This window comes from Heptranchias perlo, chromosome 2, assembly GCF_035084215.1.
Source record: "Heptranchias perlo isolate sHepPer1 chromosome 2, sHepPer1.hap1, whole genome shotgun sequence".
Taxonomy (NCBI): domain Eukaryota; kingdom Metazoa; phylum Chordata; class Chondrichthyes; order Hexanchiformes; family Hexanchidae; genus Heptranchias; species Heptranchias perlo.
Genome location: NC_090326.1, coordinates 148,686,289 through 148,710,864, shown reverse-complemented (window position 1 = coordinate 148,710,864; position 24,576 = coordinate 148,686,289). Strand labels below are relative to the sequence as shown.

The 24,576-nt window shown below is 42.0% G+C and overlaps 1 protein-coding gene across 1 annotated transcript in view; it reads left to right on the top strand.

Moving 5' to 3' along the window:
• nom1 (nucleolar protein with MIF4G domain 1) overlaps positions 1-14,593 on the top strand; it is an 85,861-nt gene extending 71,268 nt beyond the window's left edge. The window contains exons 10-11 of the mRNA XM_068008228.1: positions 13,016-13,125; positions 14,116-14,593. Coding sequence (XP_067864329.1) covers positions 13,016-13,125; positions 14,116-14,293 — 288 coding nt within the window. The 3' untranslated portion in view covers positions 14,294-14,593. The remainder of the gene's footprint in view (positions 1-13,015; positions 13,126-14,115) is intronic.
• Positions 14,594-24,576: the final 9,983 nt, after the last annotated feature.

The window sequence follows — 24,576 nt, the reverse complement described above, 5'->3', positions numbered from 1 at the left end:
TGCCATAGAGGGAGTGCAGCGAAGGTTCACCAGACTGATTCCCGGATGGCAGGACTGTCCTATGAGGAGAAATTGGGATGACTCGGCCTGAATTCACTCGAGTTTAGAAGAATGAGAGGGGATCTCATTGAAACATATAAAATTCTGACAGGGCTGGACAGACTGGATGCAGGGAGGATGTTTCGCCTGGCTGGGGGGTCCGTCCAGAACAAGGGGTCACAGTCTCAGGATACAGGATAGGACATTTAGGACTGAGATGAGGAGAAATTTCTTCACTCAGAGGGTGGTGAACCTGTGGAATTCTCTGCCACAGAAGGCTATGGAGGCCAAGTCACTGAATATATTTAAGAAGGAGCTAGATAGATTTCTAGACACAAAAGGCATCAAGGGGTATGGGGAGAGAGCGGGAATATGGTATTGAGATAGAGGATAAGCCATGATCATATTGAATGGCGGAGCAGGCTCGAAGGGCCAAATGGCCGCCTCCTGCTCCTATTTTCTATGTGCACTGCTTCTAAGGCAAGTATATACTTCCTTAGGTAAGGAGACCAAAACTGCACAAAGTACTCCAGGTGTGGTCTCACCAAAGTCCTGTACAATTGCAGCAAGACTTCCTCACTCTTGTACTCCACCCCCCTTTGCAATAAAGACCAACATACCATTTGCCTTCCTAATTGCTTGCTGTACCTGCATGTTAACTTTGTGTTTCGTGTAGACCAAAATCCTTCTGAACACCAACATTTAATAGCTTCTCACCATTTAAAAAATATTCTGTTTTTCTATTCTTCCTACCAAAGTGAATAGCCTCACATTCCCCCACATTGTACTCCATCAGCCACCATCTTGCCCACTCGCTTTACCTGTCAATATCCCTTCGCAGACACTTTGCATCCTCCTCACAGCTTACTTTACCACCTAGCTTTGTATCGTCAGCAAACTTGGATACATTACACTCGGTCCCTTCATCTAAGTCATTGATATAGATTATAAATAATTGAGGCCCAAGCACCGATCCCTGCAGCACTCCACTGGTTAGAATCTGCCAACCTGAAAATGACCAGTTTATCCCTACACTCTGTTTTCTGTCCATTAACCAATCCTCCATCCATGCTAATATATTATCCTCAACCCCATGCGCCCTAACCTTGTGTAACAACCTCTTGTGTGGCACCTTATTGAAAGCCTTTTGAAAATCCAAATATACTACATCCACTGGTTCCCCCTTACCTGCCCTGCTAGTTCCATCCTAGAAAAACTAATAAATTTGTCAAACATGATTTCCCTTTCATAAAAAGTCTTGATTCTGCCTAATCATATTACGATTTTCTAAGCGCTCTGTTACTATGTCCTTAAGAATAGATTCTAGCATTTTCCCTACTACTAGTGACAGGCGAACTGGCCTCTGGTTCCCTATTTTCTCTCTCCCTCCTTTCTTGAATAGCGGGGTCACATTGGCTACCTTCTAATCCATGGGGACCATTCTCGAATCTAGGGAATTTTGGAAGATCAAAACCAATGCATCCACGACCTCTGTAGCCACCTCTTTTAAAACCATCCCAAGTATAAAAGTATCCATTGAAAAAGTGTAATTTGCATTGTTCCAAAAAGTACTGCTGTATAAACCTCTTCAGCAGCAGGAGGTCGCCACACCAGTCTGTAGATTTTCTTATCTCTTTCTCTTCACTTGCCAGCAGCCCCCCCGCCCCCCTCCCCCTGCCCAAAATCCAAATGGATATTCCTTCCTGTACCAAGCACCAGGCTGCACTAATTTCCTGCTTGACCATATCGTTCACAGCAGCTGCTTATCCCAGGCCAGGTCTACATTGCTGTTCAGTTCCATCACTGAACATCAACAAAATAATTACGTCATCTTATCTATCATTTGTAATGGAAGAATTTGGATTTCACTAAGCAACTTAATCCAGTGCAACTTGAGTCAGTTTATTGGGGCATTGACATTACCAAAAATATTAGCTGTGCTCTGAGAACATAAGAACATAAGAAATTGGAGCAGGAGTAGGCCAATCGGCCCCTCGAGCCTGCTCCGCCATTCAATAAGATCATGGCTGATCTGATCCCAACCACAAATCTAAAGAACACAAGAAGTCGGAGCAGGACCCGGCCACATAGCCCCTGGGCCCTCTCCGCCACCCACAGGGCATTGACCGATCCGAACTCAGCTTCATGTCCAATTTCCTGCCCGCTCCCCATAACCCCTAATTCCCTTTACTTCTAGGAAACTGTCTATTTCTGTTTTAAATTTATCTAATGATGTAGCTTCCACAGCTTCCTGGGGCAGCAAATTCCACAGACCTACCACCCTCTGAGTGAAGAAGTTTCTCCTCATCTCAGTTTTGAAAGAGCAGCCCCTTATTCTAAGATTATGCCCCCTAGTTCTAGTTTCACCCATCTTTGGGAACATCCTTACTGCATCCACCCGATCAAGACCCTTCACAATCTTATATGTTTCAATAAGATCGCCTCTCATTCTTCTGAACTCCAATGAGTAGAGTCCCAATCTACTCAACCTCTCCTCATATGTCCGCCCCCTCATCCCCGGGATTAACCGAGTGAACCTTCTTTGTACTGCCTCGAGAGCAAGTATGTCTTTTCTTAAGTATGGAGACCAAAACTGTATGCAGTATTCCAGGTGCGGTCTCACCAATACCTTATATAACTGCAGCAATACCTCCTTGTTTTTATATTCTATCCCCCTAGCAATAAAAGCCAACATTCCGTTGGCTTTCTTGATCACCTGCTGCACCTGCATACCAACTTTTTGATTTTCTTGCACCAGGACCCCCAGATCCCTTTGTACTGCAGTACTTTCCAGTCTCTCACCATTAAGAAAATAACTTGCTCTCTGATTTTTCCTGCCAAAGTGCATAACCTCACATTTTCCAATATTATATTGCATCTGCCAAATCTCCGCCCACTCACCCAGCCTGTCTATATCCCCTTGCAGGTTTTTTATGTCCTCCTCACTCTCTACTTTCCCTCCCATCTTTGTATCATCTGCAAATTTTGATATGTTGCACTCGGTCCCCTCCTCCAAATCGTTAATATAGATTGTAAAGAGTTGGGGACCCAGCACCGACCCCTGTGGAACACCACTGGTTACTGGTTGCCAGTCCGAAAATGAACCATTTATCCCAACTCTCTGCTTCCTGTTCGATAACCAATCCTCCACCCATGCCAGAATATTACCCCCAATCCCGTGATTTTTTATCTTAAGTAATAATCTTTTATGTGGCACCTTGTCGAATGCCTTCTGGAAGTCTAAATACACTACGTCCACTGGTTCCCCTTTATCCACCCTATACGTTATATCCTCGAAGAACTCAAGCAAATTTGTCAGACATGACTTCCCCTTCATAAAGCCATGCTGACTTTGTCCTATTAAATTATGCTTATCTAAATGTTCCGTTACTGTCTCCTTAATAATAGACTCCAAAATTTTACCCACCACAGATGTTAAGCTAACTGGCCTATAATTTCCAGCCTTCTGCCTACTACCCTTTTTAAATAACGGTGTTACATTAGCAGTTTTCCAATCTGCCGGGACCTCTCCTGAGTCCAGGGAATTTTGGAAAACTATCACCAAAGCATCCACAATCCCTACTGCCACTTCCCTCAAGACCCTAGAATGGAAGCCATCAGGTCCAGGGGATTTATCCGCCTTGAGTCCCATTATTTTACTGAGTACCATCTCCTGAGTGATTTTAATCGTATTTAGCTCCTCCCCCCCGAGAGTCCCCTGTTTGTCCAGTGTTGGGATATTCTTAGTGTCCTCTACTGTGAAGACTGAAACAAAATATTTGTTCAGCATTTTTGCCATCTCCATGTTTCCCACCATTAATTTCCCGGTCTCATCCTCTAAGGGACCTACGTTTGCCTTAGCCACCCTTTTTCTTTTTATATAACTATAGAAACTCTTGCTATCTGTTTTTATATTTTTTGCTAATTTCTTTTCATAATCTAACTTCCCTTTCTTAATCAATCCTTTAGTTACTTTTTGCTGTCTTTTGAAGAATTCCCAATCTTCTATCCTCCCACTAAGTTTGGCTACCTTATATGTCCTTGTTTTTAGTCGGATACTATCCTTGATTTCTTTACTTAGCCACGGATGGCTGTCATTTCTTTTACACCCTTTTTTCCTCAGTGGAATATATTTATTTTGAAAGTTGTAAAATAACTCCCTAAATGAACACCACTGCTCATGTACCGTCTTACCCTTTAATCTATTTTCCCAGTCCACTTTAATCAATTCCGCTCTCATACCATCATAGTCTCCTTTATTCAAGCTCAGTACGCTTGTTTGAGAATCAACCTTCTCACCCTCTAATTGGATATGGAATTCAACCATGTTGTGGTCGCTCGTTCCAAGGGGATCCTTAACTAGGACATTATTAATTAATCCTGACTCATTACACAGGACCAGGTCCAAGGTTGCCTGCCCCCTTGTAGGATCAGTTACATACTGCTCAAGAAATCCATCCCTGATGCACTCAATGAACTCGTCCTCAAGGCTGCTCTGCCCAATTTGATTTCTCCAGTTAATATGATAATTAAAATCCCCCATAATTATGGCTGTTCCCTTATTACATGCCCCGACTATCTCCTGATTAATACTTCTTCCAGCAGAGTTGCAACTATTAGGAGGCCTATATACTACGCCCACTAATGTTTTTTTTCCCTTATTATTCCTTATCTCCACCCAAACTGTTTCATTATCTTGATGCTTTGTCCCAATATCATTTATCTGTATTACAGTGATTCCTTCCTTTATTAACATAGCCACCCCACCTCCCCTTCCTTCCTGCCTGTCCTTCCTGATTGTTAAATACCCTGGCATATTTAATTCCCAGTCGTTGTCACCCTGCAGCCATGTTTCTGTAATGGCCACAAGATCATACCCATACGTAGTTATTTGTGCCGTTAACTCGTCCATTTTATTACGAATGCTACGTGCATTCAGATAAAGAACTTTCAAATCTGTTTTGTGACGCTTAGTTCCTGCTTTTTCCTTTTTTAGCACTTTACCTATTACTCCATACCTTCTGTCCCTTCCTGTTACGCTTTCCTCTCTCTCCCTGCTCAGGTTCCCAACCCCCTGCCACTTTAGTTTAAACCCTCCCCAACAGCACTAGCAAACACTCCTCCTAGGACAGCGGTCCCGGCCCTGCCCAGGTGCAGACCGTCCGGTTTGTACTGGTCCCACCTCCCCCAGAACCGTTTCCAGTGTCCCAGGAATTTGAATCCCTCCCCCTTGCACCATTCCTCTAGCCACGTATTCATTTGAAATATCCTCCTATTTCTACTCTGACTAGCACGTGGCACTGGCAGCAATCCTGAGATTACTACCTTTGAGGTCCTATTTTTTAATTTACCTCCTAACTCCCTATATTCTGCTTTTAGGACCTCATCCCCTGAGGTCCTAAAAGCAGAATATAGGGAGATGATTTTAAAATTGGAAAAAAAGTGCAACAGAACTCATTTGTCAGTGGCTGATGACTGTCCCATATATTAAGAGGTCAGGAGCAGAATTATTATGGGACGTTTTTCTACATTGATTTTTGAAGAAATACAATTAACACATTTTGAACACATGCTGTGATCAGTTTGTATAGCCAGTCAGAGAAGCAATTAAAATGTAAGCACTTCGACTTGAGTCTCCCAATTTACCAGATGTCTTATGTAGCCCAGTTTTGATACAGAATTTGCATTCTCAAGTTGGTAAGTGGATAGAGCAGGCACTACTGATCCATTGATGTCAAGACCATATCTATTATCTGGTGGACAAGTCATAACAAACCATGTAAAGTAGTAAATGCAGTGAATTTCTAGAATGTGTTCAGAACAGTTATCCAGAACAATAGGTTTTAGAACCAACAAGGGATAAGGCCAAATTGGACTTAGTGATGAGTAATGAACCAGAATTAGTTAACAGTCTGGTGTTAAGGAGCATCTTGCAAATGGTGACCATAATCCAATTGAATTTAATATTCGGTTTGAGAGGGAGAAGGGAGAGTCACAAACCAAGATTTGAAATTTAAGTAAGGCAAACTTTGAAGGGATGAGAAATGAATTGACTTCAGTAAACTGGGCTGAACTGTTAATAGGTAAACCTACAGACAGACAGTGGGAAGTATTCAAATAAGTATTTGCTATGAAAAAAAAAGTACATCAATGCAAAGGCTCCATTTGTGTAGTTAGGCAACCATGGTCAACAAATAAGGTAATAGAAAAGGCTTACACAAACGCAAGGAAAAGTGGAAATCCAGCAGACTGAAAATGCTATGAAAAGCAGCAACGGGATACAAAGAAAGTTATGAGGTGCATAAAAGGGAATATGAAAAAAAACTTGCAAGGAATATTAAAGCTAACAGCAAAAGTTTTTATCATGCATCTATCAGGATGGTAGAAGCCAAACTAGATGGGCCTTAGTCATTTTTCGTCTAGCAATTCCTGTGTTATATAATGTGCTCCCATTATAGACAGATGCAGGTGAGATTATAAAGGATAATAGGAAATGGCCAATTTGTTCAATGAGTACTTGTATCTGTTTTCACAGCAGAGGAAGAGGACAAAATACAAGGGAACCTAAAAATAAATCAAGGGGAGGAACTTATTGATTTTAATATAAGGTGTTTTTTATATGGTAATAGAGAAAACAATGGGACTCAAGGCAGACAAGTCACCAGGACCAGATGGTTTTCACCCCAGGGTATTAAAACAAATGGGTACGGAAATTTCGGATTCAATAGTCATAATTTTTCAAAGCTCTCTAGATTCAGGAATTGTACCATTGAATTGGAAACTTGCAAATGTTACTCCGTTATTTAAGAAGGGAGGAAGAGAAAAACTAAGTACATAAGAACATAACATAAGAACATAAGAAATAGGAGCAGGAGTAGGCCAATCGGCCCCTCGAGCCTGCTCCGCCATTCAATAAGATCATGGCTGATCTGATCCTAACCTCAAATCTAAATTCATGTCCAATTTCCTGCCCGCTCCCCGTAACCCCTAATTCCCTTTACTTCTAGGAAACTGTCGATTTCTGTTTTAAATTTATTTAATGATGTAGCTTCCACAGCTTCCTGGGGCAGCAAATTCCACAGACCGACTACCCTCTGAGTGAAGAAGTTTCTCCTCATCTCAGTTTTGAAAGAGCAGCCCCTTATTCTAAGATTATGCCCCCTAGTTCTAGTTTCACCCATCCTTGGGAACATCTTTACCGCATCCACCCGATCAAGCCCCTTCACAATCTTATATGTTTCAATAAGATCGCCTCTCATTCTTCTGAACTCCAATGAGTCGAGTCCCAATCTACTCAACCTCTCCTCATATGTCCGCCCCCTCATCCCCGGGATTAACCGAGTGAACCTTCTTTGTACTGCCTCGAGAGCAAGTATGTCTTTTCTTAAGTATGGAGACCAAAACTGTATGCAGTATTCCAGGTGCGGTCTCACCAATACCTTATATAACTGCAGCAATACCTCCCTGTTTTTATATTCTATCCCCCTTGCAATAAAAGCCAACATTCCGTTGGCCTTCTTGATCACCTGCTGCACCTGCATACTAACTTTTTGATTTTCTTGCACTGGGACCCCCAGATCCCTTTGTACTGCAGTACTTTCCAGTTTCTCGCCATTAAGATAATAACTTGCTCTCTGATTTTTCCTGCCAAAGTGCATAACCTCACATTTTCCAATATTGTATTGCATCTGCCAAATCTCCGCCCACTCACCCAGCCTGTCTATATCCCCTTGTAGGTTTTTTATGTCCTCCTCACTCTCCACTTTTCCTCCCATCTTTGTATCATCTGCAAGCTTTGATACATTACACTCGGTCCCCTCCTCCAAATCGTTAATATAGATTGTAAAGAGTTGGGGACCCAGCACCGACCCCTGCGGAACACCACTGGCCACTGGTTGCCAGTCCGAGAATGAACCATTTATCCCAACTCTCTGCTTCCTGTTTGATAACCAATCCTCCACCCATGCCAGAATATTACCCCCAATCCCGTGATTCTTTATCTTGAGCAATAATCTTTTATGTGGCACCTTGTCGAATGCCTTCTGGAAGTCTAAATACACTACGTCCACTGGTTCCCCTTTATCCACCCTGTACGTTATGTCCTCAAAGAACTCAAGCAAATTTGTCAGACATGACTTCCCCTTCGTAAAGCCATGCTGACTTTGTCCTATTAAATTATGTTTATCCAAATGTTCCGCTACTGTCTCCTTAATAATAGATTCCAAAATTTTACCCACCACAGATGTTAGGCTAACTGGTCTATAATTTCCAGCCTTCTGCCGACTACCCTTTTTAAATAACGGTGTTACATTAGCACTTTTCCAATCTGCCGGGACCTTTGCCGAGTCCAGAGAATTTTGGAAAATTATTACCAAAGCATCCACAATCCCTACTGCTGCTTCCCTCAAGACCCTCGGATGTAAGCCATCAGGTCCTGGGGATTTATCCGCCTTGAGTCCCATTATTTTTCTGAGTACCAATTCTTTATTGATTTTAATCGTATTTAGCTCCTCCCCCCCCCCCCAGAGCCCCCTGTTTGTCCAGTGTTGGGATATTCTTAGTGTCCTCTACCGTAAAGACTGAAACAAAATATTTGTTCAGCATTTTTGCCATTTCCATGTTTCCCACCATTAATTTCCCGGTCTCATCCTCTAAAGGACCTACGTTTGCCTTAGCCACCCTTTTTCTTTTTATATAACTATAGAATCTCTTGCTATCTGTTTTTATATTTTTTGCTAATTTATTTTCATAATCTATCTTCCCTTTCTTAATCAATCCTTTAGTTACTTTTTGCTGTCTTTTGAAGACTTCCCAATCTTCTATCCTCCCACTAAGTTTGGCTGCCTTATATGTCCTTGTTTTTAGTCGGATACTGTCATTAATTTCTTTACTTAGCCACGGATGGCTGTCATTTCGTTTACACCCTTTTTTCCTCAGTGGAATATATTTTTTTTGAAAGTTGTAAAATAACTCCTTGAATGAACACCACTGCTCATGTACCGTCTTACCCTTTAATCTATTTTCCCAGTCCACTTTAATCAATTCCGCTCTCATACCACCATAGTCTCCTTTATTCAAGCTCAGTACGCTTGTTTGAGAACCAACCTTCTCACCCTCGAATTGGATATGGAATGTTGTAACCATGTTATGGTCACTCATTCCAAGAGGATCCTTAACTAGGACATTATTAATTAATCCTGGCTCATTACACAGGACCAGGTCCAAGGTTGCTTGCCCCCTTGTAGGATCAGTTACATACTGCTCAAGAAATCCATCCCTAATACACTCAATAAACTCTTCCTCAAGGCTGCCCTGCCCAATTTGATTTCTCCAGTTAATATGATAGTTAAAATCCCCCATAATTATAGCTGTTCCCTTATTACATGCCCCGACTATTTCCTGATTAATACTTCTTCCAGCAGAGTTGCAACTATTAGGAGGCCTATATACTACGCCCACTCGTGTTTTTTTCCCCTTATTATTCCTTATCTCTACCCAAACTGTTTCATTATCCTGATCCTTTGTCCCAATATCATTTCTCTGTATTACAGTGATTCCTTCATTTATTAACATAGCCACCCCACCTCCCTTTCCTTCCTGCCTGTCCTTCCTGATTGTTAAATACCCTGGCATATTTAATTCCCAGTCGTTGTCACCCTGCAGTCATGTTTCTGTAATGGCCACAAGATCATACCCATACGTAGTTATTTGTGCCGTTAACTCGTCCATTTTGTTACGAATGCAACGTGCATTCAGATAAAGAACTTTCAAATATGTTTTGTGACACTTAGTTCCTGCTTTTTCCTTTTTTAAACACTTTACCTTTTACTCCATACCTTCTGTCCCTTCCTGACACGCTTTCCTCTGTCTCCCTGCTCAGGTTCCCAACCCCCTGCCACAGCTTTGATGCTGGGTTAATCGCCTTACACCTTCTAGTTTTTATTTTATCCGTCATGCCTAAAGTACACTTTCTTTCCGCTGCTCTACGCTTTTCCCTTTCACTTGTTCTTGAACAACTGTTCGTACTATTTGTATTGTAGATTTCCCCTGGGTCTTCCCCTCTCTTGCTGCTCTCAACTTTATTCCCTTCTGACTCCCCGCTCAGGTTCCCATCCCCCTGCCACTCTAGTTTAAACCTTCCCCAACAGCACTAGCAAACACCCCCGCGAGGACATCCTGCTCGGGTGTAACCCGTCACGCTTGTACAGGTCCCACCTTCCCCAGAACCGGTCCCAATGTCCCAGGAATCTAAATCCCTCCCTCCTACACCATCCCTGCAGCCACGCATTCATCCTGTCTATTCTCCTGTTCCTATACTCACTAGCACGTGGCACCGGTAGTAATCCTGAGATCACTACCTTTGAAGTCCTGCTTTTTAATTTATCTCCTAACTCCTTAAATTCGCCTTTCAGGACCTCATCCCTTTTTTTACCTATGTTGTTGGTACCAATATGGACCACGACTACTGGCTGTTCACCCTCCCCCTCCAGAATGCCCTGCAGCCGCTCCGTGACATCCTTGACCCTAGCACCAGGGAGGCAACATACCATCCTGGAGTCACGTTTGCGGCTGCAGAAACACCTATCTGTTCCCCTTACAATCGAATCCCCTATCACTATAGCCCTGCCACTCCTCTTCCTCCCCTCCTGTGCAGCAGAGCCACCCGTGGTGCCCCGAACCTGGCTCTTGCTGCTTTCCCCTGATAAGCCATCTCCCCCAACAGTATCTAAAAGCAGAATATCTGTTTGAGAAGGAGATGGCCCCAGGGGACTCCTGCTCTACCTGCCTAGTCCTTTTACTCTGCCTGGCGGTCACCCATTTCCTTTCTGCCTGCGTAATCTTTACCTGCAGTGTGACCACCTCACTGAACGTGCTATCCACGATAGTCTCAGCGTCGCGGATGCTCCACAGTGAGTCCACCTGCAGCTCCAGCTCCGAGAGACGGTTAGCCAGTAGCTGCAGCTGGACACACTTCCTGCACACATGGTCGCCAGGGACCCTGGTAATGTCCATGACTTCCCACATAGTGCAGGAGGAGCATATCATGCGAGCTGTGCTGCCATGACTTGCCTTAGACTCTGACTTTCCTCCCGCTCTTGGTGTCTCCTTTTATACTGTGCTCACCTCTCGGACTCTCCTGCCTCACCTGTGACGTTGCACAGTAGTTGTCTCTTGTTGCAGTTCTGCTGCTGCTTTTATTCCCCAATCTCAGTCTTCTACTCTCAGGTCCACTGATGCTCTGGGGAAAAAGTTAGGAAAAGCAAGGCAAAGCAGCACCTCGTTCCCCCACTTCACCGAACTCCCACACGTACCAAACTCTCAGTTCACACTGTGCTGTTCGCACTGACAGGCCCCTGTATTTCTACAGTTTGAGACTCAGATGAGTCAGGCCTGCCCCACCTTCAAGTATCAGTTTAATCTAGCTAACCAATTAACTTGCTACAGCAGCTCTCTCTGCTGAAGCCTGACAGAAACTTAAAAATTTAAACTTTAAAATTGAACTTAAACAGTTAATAGCAATTGAACTTAAACAGTTGAAAGCAATATGCACTAGATTCTAAAGAGATTAACCCTTAAACTCCCACACGTACCAAACTCTCAGTTCACACTGTGTATCCGCACACCTGTCTGACATCAATTGTGGGGAAGTTACTGGAATTTATCATCAGAGACCGTTACCGCGCACTTGGACAAGTATCAGCTGATCAGAGATTCAGCATGGATTTGTGAAGAATAGGTCATGCCTGACTAATCGAGTTTAATTTTTGAGGTGACGCTCATGGTGGATAGGAGGAGATTGTGGCATTTGCGAACAGTCCGCACAAGAGCTTATTAGCAAAAATAAAAGCGCACAAAATTGGAGATAACCTTGTAACATGGATTGGTAATTGGTTCGGTGGTAGGAGACAGAGTAGGGATTAAGGGTTCATTCTCTGATTGATGGGATGTGACAAGTACAGGGAACTGTACTGGGGCCTCAGCTTTTTCACCATATATATATATATATATATATTAGTGCCTTGGATGAAGGAATAGAGAGTTGTATATCCAAGTTTGAAGATGACACTGTTAGGAGGCACAGTAAGTCATGTGAAATGGATGTGCGGGGGAAGTTACAAAGGGACATAGACTAAATGAGCGGGCAAAAACTGTGGCGAGGTATGAGGTCAACCACTTCGGATCTGAGAAAGACAAATCAGAATTTTTTTTTAAACTGAGAAACTGGGAGCTGTGGCGGAGCAAAGGGATTTAGGTGTCAATAGATTTTAAAATGGAGTACCCTCCTTATAGTCACTAAAACCTAGTGCACAGGTACAAAAATTAATGGAATGCTGACTGTTAGCTCAAGGGGGGTTGGAATGCAAAAGTGAAGAACTGGGGCTTCAATTGTACAGAGCCTTGGTTACAGCCCAAATTGAGTTCAGTTTTGGGCACTGAATCTCAGGAAAGATATACTGGCCCTGGAAGGGATACAGTGCACATTCGCCAGAATTATACCAGGACTTAAAGGGTTAAATTATGAGGCCAGGTTGCATACACGTAGCTCGTATTCCCTTGAGTTGAGAAATTCGAGGGGTGATCGAATCGAGGTGTTTAAAATGATAAAGGGATTTGATAGGGTAAATACAGAGAAATTATTTTCTCTAGTGGGGGTTTCCAGAAAAAGAGGACATAATCTTAAAATTAGAACTAGGCCATTTAGGAGTTAAATCAGGAAACATGTTTTCACACAAAGGATGGTGGAAATCTGGAACTCACTCCCCCAAAAGGCTGCAGATGCTGGGTCAATAGAAATTTTCAAAATCCAGATCGATAGATTTTTGTTGGGTTAGGGCATGAGCGGATATGGAGTTGAGATGCAGATCAGCCATGATCTAATTGAATGGCAGAACAGGCTCGAGGGGCTGAATGGCCCACTCCTATTTTTCTACTGAAAGCAATCTGTGTACCTTATATTCCTGTTTCGATATTGCAGATGATTGAGTTCAGTGAACTGGATAAACCTAAAGTCAGGTTCCTGCGCCAGGTTCTCCATAAACTACTTGTGGACACAGAACCAGAAGAATTAATAACAATATTTCAACGGTAAAGTTTTGTATTAACTTTTATTATTTCTATTGATATATAATTCATATATAAATGTTAAACAATGCCATAAAAGTAGTCAACCATGTCAATTGATTTTAAAATGGAGTAGCCTCCTTATAGTCCACAGTCAATATGCCTAAAACGTAACTTTGTGCCTTGCTTTAGGTTTGAATGTCATTAAATGTAAATAACTTCAGCACCTGCATGTTTATTTCAACACTTAACTTCATTGTGTTTCTTAATTCATAATTTGAGAGAATGGTGATAGACTGAATCCATCATTAGAATCAGTAAATTATTGTGGTATAAGAGTTTGAATTGTCTGCCTGCGTGGCCTAATGGGAAAAGGGACTGCCTGCTAAAGTTCTAAGTAATACAGACCAGGAAGTCCCAGGATTGATCCTCACTCTGTGCTTGCTTAGCTGATATCAGCCAGTGCAGCGGTAAGGTTGCTATCAGCAGTGCATCTATTCCAGATCATTGGTGACAATGGGCAAAATGTACTTACAGAAATATTTCAGGTTAGACTGAAATTTGCTAAAACAATTAGACACCTTCGATATCAAAGTAGGATAAGATAAACAGATTTTCAACAAGACCATTTTGTAAGAGATTCTCTCCAGACATTAGCCTAATCAACCCGCATAATTCAACGTTACAGTGACTTTTAAATCTTCAACTTAAAACTACAAATTTCAGATTTGCGGACAACTAACTGTGACTTCAACTCAGGTTAATTGCATGTTATTCCAAGGATTTATCCTTGCACTAAAGGTCCCCTTCAACAATTACGAAGTTTATAAAAGGTTTATTTCTTCTGTTCGTTCTGAATTCAGACTTCTGCCCACGAGGTGAAATAATCATATAGTAAAGCTGCAACATCCAGATGACAATGCTTTTTGACGTTATGATTTGTTATCTTTGTAACCATTATTATATGAGATGAAATGAGGTTCTTCAAAAGGTCCTTGTATTCTGTCATTACAGGATATCCGGAATTCCGAAGCTGGCAATGTTGCGGGAAGGCCTGAAACTCTTCATTACGCATTTCTTATTGAAGAATGCCTCCAGTATGGGCACTTCAGAACAAGCTAATTTGCTTAAAGAACGTGTGGACATAGCTGAAAAGGCTTTACAAACTAAAGATACCATACTGAAATTTTAAATGTCATGCACAGTATACCAACACGAATTGGAGAATCTTGCAGCTCGCTGCCCAGCAAACACCTGATTCAGTATTTCGACTTGTAAGACTTTTTATGTTGTAAAACAGGTGACACTTCATGCTGCTGCATTCAAAAGAAAACTTTATAAGTTTCTGCACTTGTAGAAACAACCACCAGGTGGTGAATTTTTACCACATCACTATCCTGTATACCTGTCTGCCTTGCACCACATCACTTTCAATACTGGTGTGGTTCAGATTACAATTTATAACAAATTATATTTCTATCTTTATAGAAAATGCTGGTTTTTCCAATGCTTTTGTAATATACGTTCTGTTCAAAGGAGCCCACATAAACAAATATTACAGCCAGGTTCTGTGTGCAATCGAATTTTTATATTTATAGTCACCAAACTTGTGGCTGTATTGAAACCCACATGAAAATATCAAGGAGGATATTCCATTGAAAATAGATTAGGGAATTTAAATGAGTTTGTTGGAGCAAGAAGAATCTGCTGGAGCAGAAATTAATCATTTTCTGGAGTTTAAAATTCCAAGTCTTTTGTAAAAGCAAATGTGGCCACATGAACAAAAATTCTGGAGAGCCTTGTGTGTACTTGTCTACAATCTTTTTATAAAGATAGTTCAAACCATCCATTATAGGTTGAATAAAGATGTGGTATTTTTCTCCAATAGTTTTTCTTTTTAGATTTTTAAAAAGTGTAGTATAAAGTTGCATTTTTATGTGCAATGATTGTTTGATTTGGCTATTAGATTTTTAAAAGTATGATCTTCGTATTGCACTTCGGTGAGCAGCAATTTCCCTGGATTAAGGTGGGGAAAATCAACTGCATTTCTGATCGTTATCCAGTGACTTATTTGAAAAGTGTATATGTAGGGCTATCACGTGAGAATAGGATAAAACAGTACTCTCCCACACCATTCCCAATATTCTAGACATTCAATGCCTAGAAACGTTGCCAACTTCAGCAAAAGACATTGGTCAGCTTCCACGTCTACACTGCTGATACCTAGGTCCACCTCTGCACTCCTCTCTCTCGTCGCCTTCCCTGTCTGTGTTATCAAACTTCCTGTCTGACATCTAGTCCTGGATGAACTGCAGTTTCCTCCAATTAAACATTGGGAAGACTGAAGCCATCATCTTCGGCCCCTGCCACAAACTCCATGCCCTTGCCACTGATTCACTCCCCCTTCCAGGTCATTGTCTCAGGTTGAACCAGAGTGTTTACAACCTCAACGTCCTATTCAACCCCATAATCTCTCCATTACAAACACTGCCTATTTCGACACCCTTAACATCACCTGCTTCCGACTTTGATCAGTGCTTGGGCCCCAGCTATTCACAATATAGATCAATGATTTGGATGAGGGAACTAAATGTAACTTTTCTAAGTTTGCAGGCGACACAAAGCTGGGGTGGAATGTGAGCTGCGAGGAGGATGCAAAGAGGCTCCAATGTGATTTAGACAAGTTGGGTGAGTGGGCAAGAACATGGCAGATGCAGTATAACGTGGATAAATGTGAGGTTATCCACTTTGGTTGTAAAAACAGAGAGACAGATTATTATCTGAATGGTGATAGATTGGGAAAAGGGGAGGTGCAACGAGACCTGGGTGTCCTTGTACACCAGTCGCTGAAAGCGAGCATTCAGGTGCAGCAAGCAGTTAGGAAGGCGAATGGTATGTTGGCCTTCATTGCAAGAGGATTTGAGTACAGGAGCAGGGATGTCTTACTGCAGTTATACAGGGCCTTGGTGAGACCATATCTGGAGTATTGTGTGCAGTTTTGGTCCCCTTATCTGAGGAAGGATGTCCTTGCCATGGAGGGAGTGCAATGAAGGTTTACCAGACTGATTCCTGGGATGGCAGGACTGACGTATGAGGAGAGATTGGGTCGACAAGGCCTATATTCATTTGAGTTTAGAAGAATGGGAGGTGATCTCATCGAAACATAAAATTCTAACAGGTCCAGACAGACTAGATGCAGGGAGGATGTTCCCGATGGCTGGGGAGTCCAGAACCTGGGGTCACAGTCTCAGGATACGGGGTATGCCATTTAGAACCGAGATGAGGAGAAATTTCTTCACTCAGAGGGTGGTGAACCTGTGGAATTCTCTACCACAGAAGGCAGTGGAGGCCAAGTCATTAGATGTATTCAAGAAGGAGATATATATATTTCTTAATGCTAAAGGGATCAAGGGATATGGGGAAAAAGTGGGCACAGGGTACTGAGTTAGACGATCAACCATGATCGTTTTGAATGGCGGAGAAGGGTCGAATGGCCTACTCTTGCTCCTATTTTCTATGTTTCTATGTTTGCCTCGGCCCATCTGCTGCTGAAACGCTCATACGTGCCTTTATCGCCTCTAGCCATCACTATTCCCATGCTCTCCTTACAGCTTCCCACCCTCATTGAAGCTTCAGCCCATCCAAAACCTGTATCCTATTCAACTTACCCATCACTCCTGTTCTTGCTGATCTTTATTGGTTCCCAGTCCCCCAATACCTCCAATTTAAAATTCTCGACCTTGTGTTTAAATCATTTCATGAGCTTGCCCCTCCCTATCTCCAATCTCCTCCAGGCTTTCAAACCCCCCCCCAGAATTGTCCATTACTCCAATTCTGGCCTCCTGTGCATACCCCGCTACATCCCACCATTAGCTTCAGCTATCTAGGCCCCATGCCTGAAATTCTCTGCCTAAACCGCTCTGCATCTCCACATCCTTCCTGAAGACCCTCCTTAAAACCCACCTCTTTGACTAACCTTTATATCTCCTCCTTTGGCTCAATGCCTATTTTTATCTAATTACGTCTGTGAAATGTCTTGGGACATTTTTCTACGTTCAAGGCACTATATACTTTAGCAAGGAAGAAGTTGCTGCCAGAATCTGAGTAAAGGAAGATGTCGTTGAGATACTGGATGGGCTAATAATTGATAGAGGATGTACTAGAAAGGCTGGCTGTACTTAAAGTAGATAAGTCACCCAGTCCGGATAGGATGCATCCTAGGTTGCTGAGGGAAGTGAGGGTGGAAATTGTGGAGGTACTGGCCATAATCTTCCAAAACTCCTTAGATACAGGGGTGGTGCCAGAGGACTGGAGAATTGCAAATGTTACACCCTTGTTCAAAAAACTTCGATGGTGGGGAAACGTTTAGAAACAATAACCTGGGATAGAATTAGCAGTCACTTGGACAAGTGTGGATTGATTAGGGAAAGCCAGCACGGATTTGTTAAAAGCAAATTGTGTTTAACTAACTTGACAGTTTTTTGATGAGGAAAGAGAGGGGGGGGGGTCAATGAGGGCAATGCGGTTGATGTGTATATGGACTTTCAAAAGTTTGATAAAGTGCCACATAATAGGCTTGTCATCAACATTGAAGCCCATGGAATAAAGGGGGCAGTAGCAGCATAGATACAAAATTGGCTAAGTAACAGGAAGCAGGGAGTCGTGGTGAACGCTTGTTTTTCAGATTGGAGGGAGATGTACAGTGGTGTTCCGCAGGCGTCGGTACTAGATCCACTGCTTTTCTTGATAGAATTGACTTGGACTTGGGTCTACAGGGCACAATTTCCAAAACTGTAGATGATACAAATATAGTAAGTATAGTGAACAATGAGGAGGATAGTGATAGACTTCAAGAGGATATAGACAGGCTAGTGGAATGGGTGGACATGTGGCAGATGAAGTTTAATGCAGAAAAATGTGAAGTGACACATTTTGGTAGGAAGAATGAAGACGGGCAATATAAACTAGAGGGTACAATTCTAAAAGGGGTAGAGGAACAGAGAGACCTGGGGAGAATATGTGCACAAATCATTGAAGGTGGCAGGCAAGTTGAGAAAGCGGTTAAAAAAGCATACAGGATCCTGGGCTTTATGAATAGAGGCATAGAGTACAAAAGCAAGGAAGTCATGATGAACATTTATAAAACACTGGTTCGACCACAACTGGAGCATTGTATTCCAGTTCTGGGCACCACGCTTCAGGAAAGATGTGAAGGCCTTCGAGAGGGTGCAGAAAAGATTTACTGGAATGATGAGGGACTTTAATTACATGGATAGACTAGAGAAGCTGGGGGTTGTTCTCTTTGGAACAGAGAAAGTTGAGAGAAGATTTGATGGAAGTATTTAAAATCATGAAGGGTCTAGACAGAATAGAGAGGAACTGTTCCCATTGGCAGAAAGGTCAAGAACCAGAGGACATAGATTTAAGGTGATTGGCAAAAGAACCAAAGGTGACATGAGGAAAAACTTTTTTTTACACAGCGAGTGGTTTGAATCTGAAATGCACTGCTGGGTGGAGGCAGATTCAATCATAGCTTTCAAAAGGGAACTGGATAAGTACTTGAAAGGAAAAAAAAATGCAGGGCTACGGGGATAGGGAGGGGGAGTGGGACTCGATGGATTGCTCTTGCATAGAGCCGGCACGGACTTGATGGGCCGAATGGCCTCCTTCCATGCTGTAATCTTTCTATGATTCTATAAATGCAAGTTGTTGTGAAGCAGACAGTGACATCTGGAAGTTATCAAACAAGTTGTGAAAATAGATGACTATCCTTTTTTTGACATGTTAGGACCTGGGTTTGTATCCACTGCAGATACTCTCATAGATGTGGAAGCCAGGGTTGAAATCTGTTACCCCTCCCTCTCCGAACTGGTAAGTTGACATTTGCAGCCATGTAGCCAGATCTGTATTGATAGCAGACTTTCAAGTGTAGTACCAGAATATGCCAGGGCTGTATTCTTGCCAGGTGTTGACTACATCATGAAGTCAATAACAGAAAAAAGTGGATGTGGGACCAGCCTAGGCAGTGATTATGTGTATATAATATATGTATGTACCCCCACCACCAACATCCTAGGGGTCACCATTGACCAGAAACTTAACTGGACCAGCCACATAAATATTGTAGCTACAAGAGCAGGTCAGAGGCTGGCTAGTCTGCGGTGAGTGACTCACCTCCTGACTCCCTAAAACCTTTCTACCATCTACAAGGCACAAGTCAGGAGTGTGATGGAATACTCTCCACTTGCCTGGAGGAGTGCAGCTCCAACAACACTCAAGAAGCTCGACACCATCCAGGACAAAGCAGCCTGCTTGATTAGCACCCCATCCACCACCTTAAACATTCACTCCTTCCACCACCGACGCACAGTGGCTGCAGTGTGTACCATCCACAGGATGCACTGCAGCAACTCGCCAAGGCTTCTTCGACAGCACCTCCCAAACCCATGACATCTACCACCTAGAAGGACAGGGGCAGCAGGCACGTTCCCCTCCAAGTCACACACCATCCTGCCTTGGAAATATATCACCTTTCCTTCATCATCGCTGGGTCAAAACCCTGGAACTCCCTTCCTAACAGCACCGTGGGAGAACCTTCACCACACAGACTACAGCGGTTCAAGAAGGTGGCTCATCACCACCACCTTCTCAAGGGCAATTAGGGATGGGCAATAAATGCTGGCCTTGCCAGCGATGCCCACGTCCCATGAACAAATTTTTAAAAATACAGATTTGGACTTTGCTGTCAACAGAGCAACCTTGGCTGAAACTGTGTACATCCTCACAAAGGCCTACAAACCTTTGACCAAAGCCATCTAGCCTAGTCTTCAGATCAGCTGAAACAAGACAAAAGTGCAATTGCTAGGACACAATATCATCCCAGCTACCTTCGTAATCGGTGATGATCCATCCAAGACAATGGAATCAGTGACACGTATGGAATCAGGAATACGTATGTAGGTAGCATGATTTCCAACATTGGTACCTTTTTTTTCCTGAATGCTGTAAGTGCATTGCACTTGCAAGCTCCATAATATCTCATATATGGAGCTTGAATGTAAGTCGCAAATTTAAAATTAATGCTCTACAAAGCATTACATAGAATGTACAGCACAGAAATAGGCCATTCGGCCCAACAGGTCCATGCTGGTGTTCATGCTCCATGAGCCTCCTCCCACCCTTCTTCATCTAACCCCATCAACATATCCTCCTATTCCTTTCTCCCTCATGTTTATCTAGCTTTCCCTTAAATGCATCTGTGCTAGTCGCCTCAACTACTCCTTGTGATAGCAAGTTCCACATTCTGACCACTCTGGATAAAAAAAGTTTCCCTTGAATTCCTTATTGGATTTATTAGTGACTATCTTATTTATATGGTCCCGAGTTCTGGTGTCCCCCTCAAGTGGAAACGTCTCTACATCTACCCTATCAAACCCTTTAAAGTGTCCAGCCTGTTCGATCTTTCCTGATAGATATAACCTGTCAGTTCTGGTAACATCCGAGTACATCTTTTTTGCACCTTCTCCTGTGCCTCTGTATCCTTTTTATAATATGGAAACCAGAACTGTTCACAGTACTCCAAGAGTGGTCTAACCAAGGTTCTATACACATTTAACATAACTTCTTTGCTTTTCAATTCTATCCCTTTAGAAATGAACCCCAGTGCTTGTTTTTCTTTTTTTATAGACTTATTAACCTGCGTTGCTACTTTTAATGATATGTGTATCAGTACCCCCGGATCCATCTGTTCCTCTACCCCATTTAGACTCTTATTTTCCGAGGAGTATGTGGCCTCCTTATTCTTCCTACCAAAATGTACCATCTCACACTTATCTACATTGAAATTCATTTGCCAATTACATGCCCATTCTACAAAATTATTAATGTCTTCCTGTATTTTATTGCTGTCCTCAGTATTAACTATACCCCCTAATTTGGTGTTGTCCACAAATTTTGAAATTGTACTTCTGGTTCCCAAGTCCAAATCATTACTGTAAATGGTGAACTGCAGTGGTCCCAGCACTGATCCTTGTAGAACACCACTTCCCACCTTTTGCCAGTCTGAGTAACTACCCTTAACCCCTGATCTCTCTTTACTGTTTTGTAGCCAGCTTGCTATCGATTCTGCTACTTGTCCCCTTACTCCACATGCTCTGACCTTAGTCATGAGTGTACTTATCGAAGGCCTTTTGAAAATCCAAATATATTACATCTACCGCATTACCCCAGTCTGCCCTTTCTATTACTCCTTCAAAGAATTCAATAAAGTTAGTCAAGCATAACCCCTTTTGAAATCCATGCTGACTATTCTTTATTATATTTTTGGTTTCTAGATGTTTTTCTATTACATCTTTGAGTAAGGATTCCATTATCTTTCCTACCACTGACTTTAAGCTAATTGGTCTATAGTTCCCTGGACTTGTTCTATCTCCCTTTTTAAATATAGGTAACACATTAGATGTCCCCTATTCCATTTACTAATGAACTTTTTTATATATATGCAATAGTGCCTCTGCTATCTCTTCCCTAACTTAATATGTGGAGATGCCGGTGATGGACTGGGGTTGACAATTGTAAACAATTTTACAACACCAAGTTATAGTCCAGCAATTTTATTTTAAATTCACAAACTTTCGGAGGCTTCCTCCTTCGTCAGGTGAACGATGTGAAAATGAAATCCTCGAAATGAAATCGCATTTATAATTCACAGAACAATGCTTGGTGAGTACAGACAGTTTTTTCAACTGCCTGTTGCCAAGGCAATCAGTGTGCAGACAGACAGGTGTTACCTGCCAGGTCTCACAGAATATACAAATCACCAAAAAAAAAACAACAAACAAAAAAAAACAGAAATAGAGAGGTAGAAACATAGAAAAGACAGCAACTGACCCGTTATATTAAAAACAGATAACATTTGTTCGCTGGTGGGGTAACGTGTAGCGTGACATGAACCCAAGATCCCGGTTGAGGCCGTCCTCATGGGTGCGGAACTTGGCTATCAATTTCTGCTCGACGTTGCAGGAAAGGATGCCCCAGAGCATGGTACATTGGCGAGACCATGCAGACACTGCGACAACGGATGAACGGACACCGCGCAACAATCGCCAAACAGGAGGGTTCCCTCCCAGTTGGGGAACACTTCAGCAGTCATGGATATTCATCCACCGACCTTCGGGTAAGCGTACTCCAAGGCGGCCTTCGAGACACACGACAACGCAAAATCGTCAAGCAGAAATTGATAGCCAAGTTCCGCACCCATGAGGACGGCCTCAACCGGGATCTTGGGTTCATGTCACGCGACACGTTACCCCACCAGCGAACAAATGTTATATGTTTTTAATATAATGGGTCAGTTGCTGTCTTTTCTATGTTTCTACCTCTCTATTTCTGTTTTTTTTTGTTTGTTGTTTTTTTTTTGGTGATTTGTATATTCTGTGAGACCTGGCAGGTAACACCTGTCTGTCTGCACACTGATTGCCTTGGCAACGGGCAGTTGAAAAAACTGTCTGTACTCACCAAGCATTGTTCTGTGAATTATAAATGCGATTTCATTTCGAGGATTTCATTTTCACATCGTTCACTTGACGAAGGAGGAAGCCTCCGAAAGCTTGTGAATTTAAAATAAAATTGCTGGACTATAACTTGGTGTTGTAAAATTGTTTACAACTAACTTAATATGTGCAGTTGCAAGGATTTTATTCTCTCTAAATTTGATTAATTTGTCAATTATCTCCCCCTTTCTATCTTAAATGTCTTTATATCTTTTTTGATCTCTTCTTCTAATATCATGCCCACCATGTTAGTCTCCCTGGTAAATATTGAGGCAAAGTAATTATTTAATATTTCTGCTATTTTGTTGTCATTATCTGTGAGTTTATCATGTGTATCCCTTAGAGGCCCTATCCCTATCCTGATTTTCCTTTTGTTATTTATGTGTCTGAGAGAATACTTTACTATTTTTTATATTCCTGATCATTTTGAATTTTCTCTTTGCCTTCCAAATTATTTTTTTGACTTCTTTCCTAACATTTTTGTATTCCCTTTTGTCCTCTCCTTTGTTGTCTATGTACTTAGTGTTTGCTTTTTTCTTTAGTTTCAATCTTGCCCTTATTTCTTCATTCATCCATGGTATTTAATTATTGGCTAGTTTCTTGCTTTTTAGTGGGATATATTTCTCTATTAATCACCGCTTTAAATGTTCCCCACTGCTGTTCTGATTCTTTGTTTGTCAGTGATATTTTTCCAGTTTATTTTCCCTAGTTCCATTCTCATCCCCTTAAAATCAACTTTTTTCCAATGTATTACTTTTGTCTTTGCCTTATTTATGTCCTTCTCAATCTTAATCTCATACCTTATTATGGTGTGATCGCTATTGCCTAGATGTTCCTCTACACTTATTTACCTTATCTGTTCTGGAACATTTCCCATTACTAGATCCAGCCGTGCTTCCCCTCTTGTTGAGCTTTTTATATACTGGGTAAGAAAGGAGTCCTGCACACATTGTAAAAACTCCATTCCCTGTACTCCTTTACCTACCTCTTCTTGCCAGTTTATTTGGGGGTAGTTAAAATTTCCCATGATTATTATTCTATGTTCTTCACTCATTTCACATATTTGCTCACATATTTCTTCCTCCACCTCCTTTCCACAATTAGGTGGTCTGTAGTATATCCCTATTAGCGTGATCGATTCCTTCTTATCTTTTATATTTCAATCCATCTAGATTCTGTTTCTATCCTCCTATTAGTTATGTCCCTTTTTTCCACTACCATTATGTTATCTCCAATTAGTACAGCTACTCCACCACCCCTTTTCCTTCCCTATCCTGATTGTTATAACCTGTAATATTTACTTACCAGTCCTGTTCTTTATGTAGCCATGTTTCAGTTATTCCTACTACATCTGGTTCCTCGTTATGAATTATTGTCTCCAGTTCCCCCGTTTTATTTTTGACGCTGTGTAAATTGCAGTACAGGCAGTTTAATTCATCTTTAATAGTTGTTCCTTTTACTTTATTTTTAACAGTAACCTTATACTTCTGTTTTTTAAATGTATTTGTTCCTTGACCGATTATGTTATCTTTATTCCTTACCCTGGTCTGACCTTTACATTCATCTCCTGTTTCTTTTATCTTTAGGCTTTTGTTATTGCTACCAGATCCCTACCCCCATCTTGCTAGTTTGAAATCTTGTCCACCACCCTATTTATCCTTTCTGCAAGGACTCTGGTCCCACTCCGGTTCAGATGGAGCCCTTCCCTGCAGTAATTTAGTGCCTAGCTTCTCATATTCTCTTAGCAGGACCTCCTTTTTCTTCCTTATGTCATTGGTGCTGACATGGACCACGAAAACTGGATACTCCTCCTCCCTTTCCAAGTTCCTCTCCAGTTGCTCCACAATTTCCTTTACCCTTGCACCAGGAAGGCAACACACAGGCAACTGCAGAGGATGCTATCTATCCCCTTTGAAATCACCCC